Genomic DNA, 13,631 nt, shown 5'->3' with positions numbered 1-13,631 from the left:
TGATGTCAGCATGGGGCTTAGTACCATCAGTATGGTGATGATACTCAGCTACTGTATATCTCTATCCCAGGCTGATCAAATAAAGCTGTCAAATTATTTTCTTAGTAGTTGAAAACTATGGAGATTTGATAGGATTAGAACGGGCTTCATACTAACCTTGGCAACATTCAATGGCTGTGGGTTTGGGAACTTTCAGATCTGGAGAATTTCCATCTTTAGTATGGGATGGAATAGAAACTCACAATTTGTAAAGTGCACAATTTGGGGATCTTCTTGGATTCTTGGCTCCTGCTTGAAGAACAGATAATGGCTGTAGCCAGAAAGCATTTTCAGAAATCTTGTGTACTAACTGCATCCATTCTTGGATTGTGTAGAGCAGAGGGTCTCAAACTCGATTTCACTGTGGGCCGTATCAGGGTTGTGTTTGACTCGGGGGTGCCCAGGGTGTGTGGCCAGGGTAGGCATAGCTAGCTCGACATCACTTGTGTCGAGGGTGCCTGTACTGGCCCGAATACTCCACCAGTGAAACAGGCTCCTGAGCTGTGTTTTCCGATGCGACAGCTTCCTGCAACCTTCTGCCAGCAAAAATAGAGTTTGCAAGGGCCACCTGCAGCATTCCTGAGCTCCATTTTCACTGGCAGAGGCACCACAGGCTAGTCATTAGCTGCTTCCAGGGCAACCCTGCAGGCCATATCTAAGCCCCCTACAAGCCCCCTTGGTGTAGAAAAAGACAGAGTATAGTTGGAGGAGAACTGTAAGAGCTGCTAATGGATAAAAGATCTGTAAAGGAAATGTAATCCTAGGAGAGTAAGCATAAGAAAGAAGCTTTAAATAACCTGCCTTGATTCTGACTGGTATAAGAGAAAAAAGAAAATTTCTGGCAGAATACCCAATATGTGTCTGTTTTCCTGCTCCGGTACACTTTGAAGGGTTGATATTGCTCCCAACAGTCTGGCAGTCTCCCTTTATCTACTCTTATACTTTAGATGATTTTTTTTTGCTTACTGCTCTTCTAAATCTTACATTCTTTCATCATTATCTCTGCCTACCTGTACAAACCAGAAAGGTCTTGCTCACAATCATGCCTTGGTTGCTCATTTGAACTCCTATTTGAATTATTTGAATACACATAGGATTTTTCTTGAATGCTATGTAGTAGATATAAAGTAACTGGACACCATGTGACACCACTAATTTGTCAGCTGTTCTGATTCCCAGCAGGCTTCCGGGTGTTGGTTACCACCTATAAATTTCTGCATAGAGCAGGAACATGTTATTTGTGGGTCTATTTCTGATTAATTTTAATCTGCTCCCGGTTCCTTCAATGATAGTTTTTTTGCTCCAGCCTTTGTTCTACCCATGTTCAGATTGTCTGGACTCTGTTGGTCTTTTATGAGGCCATAAAATCCTGGCTGTCCTCTCAGGCCTTGGCCCAACGTATTAGATCAGGGGTGTCCAAGCTTGACAACTTTAAGACTTGTGGACTTCAACTTGGTTTAGGGAAATTATAGCAATTTACCTTCATTTATTTTTGTTATTTTTAGTGGTTGTTTTAACTCAGTAATATGTAAAGCACAAATTTTATTGTACTACAATTTTGGTTAATTATATGGTGTGGTTTTAAAATAACATGGAAGGTATCTCAATATGTTTGTTGAGTTTCTCTCTGGCTAAATGATACTTGATCTAGTAGAATTTATATCAGCAGAAATACTCCGGATTTTGTTGTTGGAGGCAGAGAAGCTGCCTCCAACAACAAAAAATTCTGTGAAATTGTTTCCCTTTTACTAATTAAAATATTTATTAGATGTAATATTGTTTTTCTGAGAAATAATTGGATGCCATTCACAGAAATGTAAGTGCAGGGTATTATTGCTTATTCCATACAATGGAAACTGCAGTTTAATGTTTCCAAATGTAAAATAATGCACTTGGGGAAAAGGAATCCTCAATCTGACTATTGTATTGGCAGTTCTGTGTTAGCAAATACTTCAAAAGAAAAGGATTTAGGCGTAGTGATTTCTGACAGTCTCAAAACGGGTGAACAGTGCAGTCAGGCAGTAGGGAAAGCAAGTAGGATGCTTGGCTGCATAGCTAGAGGTATAACAAGCAGGAAGAGGGAGATTATGATCCCGCTATATAGAATGCTGGTGAGACCACATTTGGAATACTGTGTTCAGTTCTGGAGACCTCACCTACAAAAAGATATTGACAAAATTGAACGGGTCCAAAGACGGGCTACAAGAATGGTGGAAGGTCTTAAGTATAAAACGTATCAGGAAAGACTTAATGAACTCAATCTGTATAGTCTGGAGGACAGAAGGAAAAGGGGGGACATGATCGAAACATTTAAATATATTAAAGGGTTAAATAAGGTCCAGGAGGGAAGTGTTTTTAATAGGAAAGTGAACACAAGAACAAGGGGACACAATCTGAGGTTAGTTGGGGGAAAGATCAAAAGCAACATGAGAAAATATTATTTTACTGAAAGAGTAGTAGATCCTTGGAACAAACTTCCAGCAGACGTGGTAGATAAATCCACAGTAACTGAATTTAAACATGCCTGGGATAAACATATATCCATCCTAAGATAAAATACAGAAAATAGTATAAGGGCAGACTAGATGGACCATGGGGTCTTTTTCTGCCGTCAGACTTCTATGTTTCTATACAGTCTCTATATCTAATTCTAGAACTGAAATAGAAGCTATAATGAACCATCAAATTGTGGCCATTTAGACCAGAGGTCCCCAACCTTTTTTGCACCAGGGACCGGCTTTAAGCTAGACCAGTTTTCCATGGCCCGGTGGGGGGGGGGGGAGCTAGCTGTCAGCGGCGCCGTAAAAGGGGCGATCAAGAGAGGAATGGGTGAATGAATGGACGGAGGGTGGGAAGGAAGGAAGGAAAGAGGGAAGGGACAGGAACAGAAGAAGGGTGCAAAGGAAGCAAGGAAAGGTGTGAAAGGGGAGAGTAAGAGAGGAAGGAGTGAAAGAAGGGAATGAGGGAGGAAAGAAGGGAGGAAGGAAAAAGAAAGCAAGAAATGGAGGGAGGAAAGGAAGGAAGGAAAGAAAGAAAGAAAGAAAGAAGGGGGGAAGGGACAGGAACAGAGGAAGGAAGCAAGGAAACTTATGAAAGGGGAGAGTAAGGGAAGAAGGTAGGAAGGAGAAAGAAAAGAAGAAATAGAGGAAGGGAAGGTAAAAGAGAGAAAGAAAAAGAGCAAGAAAGAAAGCAAGAAAGAGAAAGAAAGAAAGAAAGGCAACTTCAAAGAAAGGCTCACTGAGCATCTCTCACTCTCTCTCTCTTTCTATCCCTCTTTCTTTCTTTCTCTTCCTTTCTCTCTCTCCTCTTCCTTTATCTCCTCTCTCTCTCCCTCTCTCTTTCTCTCCCCCCTCTCTCCCCTTTCCCTCTCTCTTTCTCTCTCTCCCTCTCTTGCTATCTCTCCCCCCTTTCCCTCTCTCTTTCTCTCTCTCCCTCTCTCGCTATCTCTCCCCCCTCTCCCTCTCTTTCTCCCTCTCCCTCTCTTTCTCTCTCTCTCCCCCTCTTTCTCTCTCTTCTTCTCACTTTCTCTCTCTTGTTTTCTTTCTGTCTCTTTTGCTTTCTCTCTCTCTCACTCTTTCTTGTTTTCTTTCTCACGCTCTTTCTCTCTCTTGTTCTCTCTCTTGCTATCTCTTTCTCCCCCCCTTTCTCTCACTCTCTCTTTCTCACTTTCTCTCTATCTTGCTGTCTGTTGCTATCACTCACTCTCGTTCTCCGTTCTTCTCAGCGGTGACGCGCGCACGCCCTGCCCGCCTCACCTTTGCGAGAGCACTTTCGCCCCGGGCTCTCAGCAAGGGGGTTTGCAGGAGAGGTGGGGCCGGCGAAGGTGATATTCAATGTCGGGGGCGCACAGGCGGTTGCACGCGCTCCCTATCTCCCTGCTAGCCCACTCGGAATATTCAAAATAAGAAAAGCCTTCGCCGGCAAAGGTTTTTCTTATTTTGAATACTCCGAGTGGGCTAGCAGGGAGATAGGGAGCGCGTGCAACCGCCCGTGCGCCCCCGACATTGAAGACCTCCGCTGAGAAAAGCCTTTGCCGGCATTTCCTCTCGGCGTCCAGGAGGCGCAGCGGCGGGCGGAGAGAGGGAAGGGGGGGCAGCGGCGTCCCTCCTGGCCTTGGCGGGCCGCCCGACCCTCCCCACCTCCTGCAAACGTGGCGGGCGGCGGGGGGAGAGCGAGGAGCCGGTTCCGGCGGGCGCGGGGCTTGGCTGGCTGGCGGGGGGAGCGCCGCTGGTGGTGCGGAAAGGCCGAGGGGGCCCTGGCGCCGCGGACCGGCTGAAAACCCCCAACGGCCCGGTGCCGGTCCGCGGACCGGCGGTTGGGGACCTCTGATTTAGACCACTTAGCCTAAATTGTGCCTAAGGCAGCAATCCAAATTAAAAATGTTTTCAAAGATGGTTGTCTTCTATTTGAACACATCCAACAAAGAGGTCCATCATGTTCTCTAGCACAGTGATTTTCAACCTTTTTTGAGCCGCGGCACATTTTTTACATTTACAAAACCCTGGGGCACATTGAGCAGGGGGAGCGGGGGGGCTAAAAAAAGTTTGGACAAAAAAATCCTCTCTCTCTCTTCCTCCCTTTTGCTCTATTTCTCTCTCCCTCCCTCTTTCTCTACCTTCCTACTTTCTCTCTCCATCCCTCTTTCTTTCTCTTCCTTCCTCTCTTTTTTGCTCTCTTTCTCTCTCCCTCCCTGCCTCCCTCTATGTCTTTCTCTCCTTCCCTCTTTCTTTCTCTCTCTCTATTGCTTTCTCTCTCTCTCTTGCTTTCTTTCTCTTGTTCTCTTTCTCTCTCTCTCTTGCGGCACACTGGTTGAAAAACCCTGCTCTAGCAGACTCTGTGTTTAAAAAAAATTATTATATTATTATTTCAATAAATATTTTAAAATACAATCAGTAAGAAACATGAAAAGGAAAGCAATAAATTGAAAAGATGGTTTAAATTTGGTTTCTTTTAATAGGTTTTTCTAATATGTAATGGGTATCATACTTTTCTGTTGCATAAAATCATCATTCTTATGAGTCCATTTGAGTATTCATAACAAATTTGAAATTAATAACTCATTTGGTCTTGCACTCTAGTACGAGGGGACCAGATCTTTTTCTATGTTATATTCTTCAAATAGTTGGAAAAGGCTTTTTTTGTTCTCATCAGTTTTTGAATTTGGACCAGGTTATCTGAGGGACCATCTCTTGCTGGTCACATCCATCCATTTACCCATCTCAGAGCAGGGAGGCAGGAAATGCCGCAGATCCCATCCCATCCCCAAAGGAGAAACATCTAGTGCCCTGATTCCCACAAGGGGGCAATTTGATTTTTGAGGCGGGCAATTGGAACCTTGTTTAAATCAGGTTAATGGCCTTTTAGGCTTCCTCCGCATGAGTAGGAGTTCACTTTTTGAATAGTAAGAATTGTATGGAGGGGGGGGGAGGTCCCTAAATTTGGTAATTTTAAGACTTGTGGACTTCAACTCCCAGAATTCTCCAGCCAGCTATGCTTGATTGCCAAGTTTGAAGACCTCTGTGTTACACTATGCCACTGGCCTTCCTAACCAAGCTATGAAATATACAATAGACAAACTATTCTATTCTCTGGTCAGTTGTTTTGGCTGTAACAAAATAGCTATTCTTTTGGACAGGCTACCCGGATCTCTTGGGTTTTCTTCTGCCCACTCATCATTTACCCATCCTATTTGATGCTATCTTCTTTTCTTCCTCACCTGTATTCTCTCCTCTGCCACAGCAGCAGATAAAGGCCCGAGTCTGCAATTTTTCATGACACCTGTGGTCGTGTGACCCCCAAAACTTAAAATTATACAGAACCCAAGCTCAGGTTACTGTTTCTTCTCCTGAAAACACTATTATATATATTCTCCCCACCATGACAATAATTTCACCAAGGAACGTGAACTCAGGGGTCGACAAAGTTGTTCAGAATCTAGGAGCCAGCCAAAAAATTTAGGAGCCAGAATTTTTTTTAAGCAAACTTGGTTTTTTGCCGAGTCTCCACCTGACATCGCTTTCACCCCCTCCCCCCCGGCGCAGGCCTGGCTCCGCCGAGCCGGCTCAACTGTACTCCCGTCGGGATCCGAGGGGAGACCGTTAGTCAGAAACCGAAACAGAGAAGAAGGAAAGGGAGACCGGGCCGGGGACGCGGGTGAGGGGGGGAGGGGGGAGGAGGGGTTACTGGTCGGAAGTCACCGCGCACGCGGCCGGAGGAGGAATGAACAAAACCTCACGCCGGGAGGGGAGGGGCTTCCGCTTCTCTCCGAAGGCGGGTGAGCGGCCAAGATCGGAGCGTCTGTGTGCGGTGGGGGGGAGTGAAGGGGTTCGAGTAGGAGGCGGAATGGAGGCAAGGGGGGGAGGGAGAGACGCACGCAAGCGCAGGGGACGCTGGGAAAGCAGCTCGCTCTGAGGTTGATGGGCGGAGCTACGGAAGCCAAGATGTACCATTTCTGGGCGTAAACACAAGGCGGGAAAAATATACTGTATACCAGTGTTTCCCAACCTTTTTTGAGCCGCGGCACATTATTCATATTTTCAAAATCCTGGGGAACACTGAAGGGGGGCGGGGCGGGCTAAAGAAAAGTTTGGACAAAAAAACCCTCTCTCTTCCTCCCTTTCGCTCTATTTCTCCCTCTTTCTCTCTTTTCCTTCCTTCCCTTCTCTCTCTCCATTCCTTTCTTTCTTTCTTCCTCTCTTTTTTTCTCTCTTTCTCTCTCCCTCCTTCCCTTCCTCTATGTCTTTCTCTCTCCCTTGCTCTCTCTCTGTCTCTCTTGCTATCTCTTTCTTGCTTTTCTCTCTCTCTCTTGCTCTCTCTCTCTCTTTCACTGTCTTGCTATATGTCTCTTTCTTTCTCTTTGCCTCTCTTGCTATCTCTCTTTCTTTCTCTCTTTCTCTCTCTCTGTCTCTCTTGCTATGTCTCTCTTTCTTTCTCTTTCTCTCTCTCTCTGCCTCTCTTGCTAAGTCTCTTTTTCTCTTGCTATGTCTCTCTTTCTTTCTCTCTCTCTCTGCCTCTCTTGCTATGTCTCTCTTTCTCTCTCTCTTTCTCTATCTCTCTTTCTCTTTCTCTGCCTCTCTTTCTTGCTCTGTCTCTCTTTCTCTGCCTCTCTTGCTATGTCTCTCTTTCTTTCTCTCTCTCTCTCAGCTGACTGCAAGCGGGAGCCCTGACGGCGGCAGCTGGACGTGCTGCTGGACACCGTATATGCCAGGCCCGCAGCGCCAGCAGCACGTCCAACCGCCACCGTCAGGGCTCCCGCTTGCAGTCAGCTGAGAGAGAGAGAGAGCTCCCTCTCGCCGCCGACATCTCCCTGCGACTGCCTGCGGCCGCTGCGGCCACCCCCCCCCGCTCCCATCGCCAGTGCCCTCCCGCCGGGCCACAAAGGACACTTGCCGCAGGTCCAACCGCCACCGTCAGGGCTCCCGCTTGCAGTCAGCTGAGAGAGAGAGAGCTCCCTCTCGCCGCCAACATCTTCTCGCGACTGCCTGCGGCTGCTGCGGCTGCCCCCCCCGCTCCCAACGCCAGTGCCCTCCCGCGGGGCCACAAAGGACACTTGCCGTGGATGACAGAGAAGCTCCAGCTGGGCGGGGCGCTGCCGGTACTTCCGTCCCAGGGCTCCCGCTCGCAGCTGTCCCCCGGCTCCTGCTCGATGCCGCGGTTTTCGGCGCTCTCCTGCTGGGCTCCACCGCGGCATCGAGCAGGAGCCGGGGGACAGCTGCGAGCGGGAGCCCCGGGACGGAAGTACCGGCAGCGCCCCGCCCAGCCGGAGCTTGGCGGCACACCGGTTGGGAAACGCTGCTGTATACATACAGTACAGCAGGCAACATTTTCTAGGCGCCAGACAACATTTTCTAGGCGCCACTGGCGACCAGGCGCCTGGGTTTGTCGAACCTTGCGTGAACTTATACAAAAAATATTTTTTTAACATAATTCATACATTGTACTGGCATCAGCCATGCTGGGCAGTTAATGGAATTGAAGCACAGCACAAAATATCTGGATGGCATCAGAAGATGGAATAGAGGTGCGTTGCTAATTTACCTAAATTGACATATCAAAAGTTCTGAAGAGAACTGAAGAGCAGGCAATTAAAATGGGATTAATTTAGTCTCAAATCATATTCATAGGCTTAAAGCATTGTTAGTTATACTTGGTGTGATGCCATAGTGAGATTAGTTTAACACTCCTTTTCTTTATCAAACTCAATGCTTAAGAAAAAAGCGTAGAAATACTGTAATTAGATCTGATTCTCTGATAATGACTCAATGTAAAATTTAAGTCAAATTCATAAAACATACATTTTTGCTTTTAATATAAATATTTTAACATCCATGTACACTTAGATTGAAGATACACATTTGGGATTCATTTTATCGGTCAAATAATATTGTTGTTGTTGTTATTATTATTATTTAATATATAATAATATAATATAGTATTATTATACAATATATAATATATAATAATATAATATAGATATATGCATAATAATAATAATACTATAGATATATGCATAGAACTCCACATATTTTAAACACAAATTTACCCAAAGTAATCCTGTGTGTACAGAAATAACAGCTTTTCAGTTTGCATTGAGTGTATCCATTTAAAAGAAGTTTATACTGTTCTTTTTCTTAATAAAAACTCTGCACTACATATAAAATGAAAAACGTAATGAATAAGAAAAGCATTGCTGATTTTGATTTATGAAATAAAAGAGGCTGAAAATCAATCCAAGCCAATCCACACAAAGAACAACAGAGATGCCAACACACTTTAAATAGTGCTGTCATCACCCTCAGCGAGGATTCTGTTGACTAAATGTGGCAAGAAAGCTTTGCCAAACCCAATTCCACTACAGGGTAGGTTTTCAAAACCAACAAAGGGCTCTATCCAAGAGTAAAGAGTTTAGTAGGCCTTTGCCACAAATAACAATAAATCTATCCTCCCTCCTCCTTGCCCCCCCCCTTTGCATCCCTAATTGAATACAAAATCTCAACTGGGTCTAAATCCCTGGTTCCCAATGTGGGGCCCACACCCCATAGGAGGACAATTTGATTTTTGAGGGGCGCAATTGGAACCTTGTTTAAACCAAGTTAATGGCCTTTTAAGCTTCCTCCACGAGAGTAGGAGTTCATTTTTGAATAGTAAGAATTATATGGGGGGGGGGGGAGGCACATCAGGGTTTTAGAAATGTTTAGGTGGGGCAGGCCACAAAAAAGTATGGGAACCACTGGTCTAAATACATATTTACATTAAAAACAGTTCTCTCAGTATTTCCATGCTAATATTCATCATATAAATTGCATGCTAGTCCCAACTTTCCCTAGCATCACCGACTACTTCAGCTTCAACCACAACAACACACGAGCACACAACAAATGCAAACCGCTCTAAACTCGACTGCGGCTTTAGTAACCGAGTAGTTGATGCATGGAACTCACTACCAGACTGTGTAGTATCAACACCTAAACCCCCAAAACTTTACCCTTAGATTTTCCACTGTTGACCTTTCCCGATTCCTAAGAGGTCAGTAAGAGGTGTACATAAGTGCACCACCTTGCCTTCCGTCCCCTGTCCTAATGTTTCTTTTTTACTAGTATCATGTATATGGGTATCATTATATCTTTATATATCACTAATATGTACTTGACAAAACAACATAAATAAAAAAATAAAATGAAATAAAATAAAAAATCATCCCATTAGCACACCTGGAGTTCAAAACATCCCCCCCAGGCCACTGGAGAAGGGCGGCTTATATATGTAAATAAAATAAAATAAAATAAAAACCCGACCTCGGGCTTCAGCGTGACCGACTTGCACCGGTTGAGAAAAAAGATGCGGGCTTGAATGACACCGACTGGCAAAGAAAGGCCCCGTTTAGGAACTCACCAGCCATCCCTCCTCCTCCAACCCCGTCTTCCAAAACGACCGCAGGGGTCCCAAACGCCCCGGCATTCACCGAGAAGCCGCAGGAGGGACGGTGCAGCGGCTGGAATCAGGCAGGCAGCCCCGACACGCCCAGCAAACTAACGCGCAGGAGGCGCGCCTTGGCTGCGGGGAAGGGGATGTAAACCCTTCGGAAGACTCCCCCTCCCCTCTTTCCTCCTCGGCCCCTTCCCGGGAGAAGAGCCTCCTCCCGCCTTCCCGGAAGCGGAGGGGGGTTTCGGCATCGGAAGAGCCCCTCCCGCCTTCTTCCCCCCTTTCCCTCCCTCGCTCCCTGGGGCCTGGCGTCTCCCTCTCTTCCCGCCCAGCCCGGAGGGGCGAAGGGTCGGCGGCTCTTCTCGCAGTCCCCGCCCTTACCCGCTACTTCTTCCATGGCGCTCCCGGCCTGTCTCCGGCTCCCGGGCGCTGCTGTAGCAACACGGCCACCTCCCAGCCGCTAACATCCCCGGCGTCTATTGGGTTTCCCGGCACGAGGAGGGGGGTGGGTGGAGGGCGGCGCGGCACACGCAGTGCGGATGGGCCGGGCTAGGCTGCGGCTGCGGCTCCCGTCGGAGGGGCCGCGGCTTCTTTCTTCTCCGCGGTCGCCGCCCTGGCGTGGAAAAGGGCGGGCTTTTCGGTGTCTTTTAATTCCTTTTTCTGCTCTCGATACCTTTAATTGGTCCTATCTCCCAAGGATCCCCCATCATCATCATCATCATTGTTATTATTATCCATACAACACAGCAAACGAGATCACTGCTGGATTTCGTATTTCATCACCAGTCGGGCGCTTCCCAAGTACCTAGGACTGCGTTGTTATCATCATCATCATCATCATCATCATCATCATCATCATCATCATCATCATCAATACAACACAGCAAACAAGTTCACTATGGTGGATTTTGTATTTCATCACCAGTTGGGCGCTTCCCAAGCACCAGGACTGCGTGATGTAGCGGCGAATTATGTGTGCTGATCCCAGTAAAGTGGCCTTTTGCAATTGACAGATGGAGATTTTGTCAATTCTGATGGTTTTCAAATGTCAGCTGAGATCCTTTGGCACTGCGCCCAGCGTGCCAAGTACCACTGGGATCACTTTCACTGGTTTATGCCAGAGATGATGATGATGATGATTATTATTATTATTATTATTATTATTTAGACTTGTATGCCGCTCCTCTCCGAAGACTCGGAGCGGCTCACAACAAGTAATATACGAGATACAAATCCAATATTAAAAACAATTTTAAAAACCCTTATTAAAAAAACAGTCATACAATCCAAACAAATCATACATAAAATGGAACATCTGGGAGAATGTCAGTAATGGGCTGCTGGAGGGGGGATGCAGTGAGCATAGAAAGTTTATGCAGTATTTATTGTATAGTGCATAGAATGTTAGGAGATACTATATATTGTATGTAGTGTATTGTATATTGTATACAGGGCATAAAATATTAGGAGATACTGTACTGTATATATACTGTGCATACTATATAGTCTGGAGGACAGAAAGGAAAGGAGGGGGAATATGATCAAAACATTTAAATATGTTAAAAGGATTAAATAAAGTTCATGAGGAAAGTGTTTTTAATAGGAAAGTGAACACAAGAACAAGGGGGCACAATCAGGTTAGTTGGGGGAAAGATCAGAAGCAACGGGAGAAAATATTATTTTACTGAAAGAGTACTAGATGCTTGGAACAAACTTTCAGCAGATGTGGTTGGTAAATTCACAGTAACTGAATTTAAACATGCCTGGGAGAAACATAAATCCATCCTAAAATAAATTAACTATTGTACTTGACTAATCTGTTATCATGCTGAATCTTGTGAGTTCAGTACAAAACCTTAAAATGTTACTGTGCTCCTCAACAAATAATGCTGTCTATCATTTGTCCCTTTTGTGGCTATTCAAATAATCAACTGAAAAAGGGTACTTGGTTGGTAAGCCACTCTCACCCTGTCACATGACCTTTAAGCTACCCTGTCACATGATTGTGAAGCTAGTCCTACCTGATCACATGACCATCAAACCACATCCACAAAATAAGCCACGCCCACAGTGGCAGTAAAAAAAAAATGGCAGCCCATGACTTCCCCCTACCCTTCTGGCCAAACATACAACAAAATAACTTATTTCACCAGACTTGAAATACTGGGATTAGACAATTTACAACGATGTTGCCTCCCATCCGATCTAAATGTAGTTCATAAAATCATATACCAAAATATCCTTCCTTTTAAATGACTACTTCACCTTCAACCGCAGCAATACACGAGCACGTAGTAGATTCAAACTAAATGTAAACGGCTCCATACTCAACTACCGAAAATGTGACTTCAGCAACAAAGTGATCAATGCCAGGAATGCACTACCTGACTCTATGGTTTCTTCCCCAAACCCCAAAAACTTTAACCTTAGATTGTCTACAGTGGACCTCTCCCTGTTTCTAAGAGGTCTCTAAGGGGTGTGTCCTATTGTCTTCTTATCCTTACTTTTTACTTATGTTTATACAAACTACTACTATCATATACATGTTTGACAAATAAAACAAATATTTTTCTTTTGCACCACGCCCAGCAGAAATACAAGACAGGATTTCCCCCCCCCTCTCCACAGGAAGGCGAGGATTCACACAGGAGTTGTTGGCATGATTGGAATCCTGGTGACTGGAGGAATGTCTTTTGGATCTCCTAATAAATTATTAGTAATAATGTATGGACCGTGAATCAATATCAGATCAGGTGAAGTTAAAGTCGGCCGTATTAGAGCACAATTCTCCAACCTTGACATCTTAAAAGACTTGGGGACTTCAACTCCCAGAATTGTTTATGTTTATGTTTATTTAGATTTGTATGCCGCCCTTCTCCGCAGATTCGGGGTGGCTCACAACAAAGTGAAAAAACAGTTTACAACAAATCTAAATTTCTACTAAAAACATTTTAAAAACCCCATTTTCTAAACACACATACATACACACATACCATTCATAAATTGTATATGCCCGGGGGAGATGTCTCAATTCCCCCATGCCTGACGACACAGCTGGGTCTTAAGGAGCTTACGAAAGGCAAGGAGAGTAGGGGCAGTTCTAACCTTCGGGGGGAGTTGGTTCCAGAGGGCCGGGGCCACCACAGAGAAGGCTCTTCCCCTGGGGCCCGCCAACCGACATTGTTTAGTTGACAGGACCCGGAGAAGGCCCACTCTGTGGGACCTAATCGGTCGCTGGGATTCGTGCGGCAGGAGGCGGTCTCGGAGATATTCTGGTCCAGTGCCATGAAGGGCTTTAAAGGTCATAACCAACACTTTGAATTGTGACCGGAAGTTGATTGGCAGCCAATGCAGACTGCGGAGTGTTGGTGAAACATGGGCATACCTAGGTAGGCCCATGACTGCTCTCGCAGCTGCATTCTGCATGATCTGAAGTTTCCAAACACTTTTCAAAGGTAGCCCCATGTAGAGAGCATTACAGTAGTCGAACCTCGTGGTGATGAGGGCATGAGTGACTGAGCAGTGAGTCCCGGTCCACATAGGGCCGCAACTGGTGCACCAGGCGAACCTGGGCAAACGCCCCCCTCGTCACAGCTGAAAGATGGTTCTCTAATGTGAGCTGTGGATCGAGGAGGACGCCCAAGTTGCGGACCCTCTCCGAGGGGGTCATT

General features: G+C 45.7%; 1 protein-coding gene across 4 annotated transcripts in view; it reads right to left on the bottom strand.

Annotated features, from left to right (window-relative positions):
* The window catches only part of ZC2HC1A (zinc finger C2HC-type containing 1A), a 41,774-nt gene extending 31,184 nt beyond the window's left edge, over positions 1-10,590 (bottom strand). The window contains exon 1 of one of the 4 annotated variants that reach the window (XM_070747956.1): positions 10,342-10,590. In XM_070747956.1, coding sequence (XP_070604057.1) covers positions 10,342-10,357 — 16 coding nt within the window. In that variant the 5' untranslated portion in view covers positions 10,358-10,590. Of the gene's footprint in view, positions 1-9,930 lie in introns of all 4 variants that reach the window. The other 3 variants (XM_070747954.1, XM_070747957.1, XM_070747955.1) reach the window with 3 other exon arrangements.
* Positions 10,591-13,631: the final 3,041 nt, after the last annotated feature.

This window comes from Erythrolamprus reginae, chromosome 3, assembly GCF_031021105.1.
Source record: "Erythrolamprus reginae isolate rEryReg1 chromosome 3, rEryReg1.hap1, whole genome shotgun sequence".
Lineage (NCBI taxonomy): Eukaryota > Metazoa > Chordata > Lepidosauria > Squamata > Dipsadidae > Erythrolamprus > Erythrolamprus reginae.
Note: the sequence above shows the minus strand (reverse complement) of the source record. Positions and strands in the feature narration are given on the sequence as shown.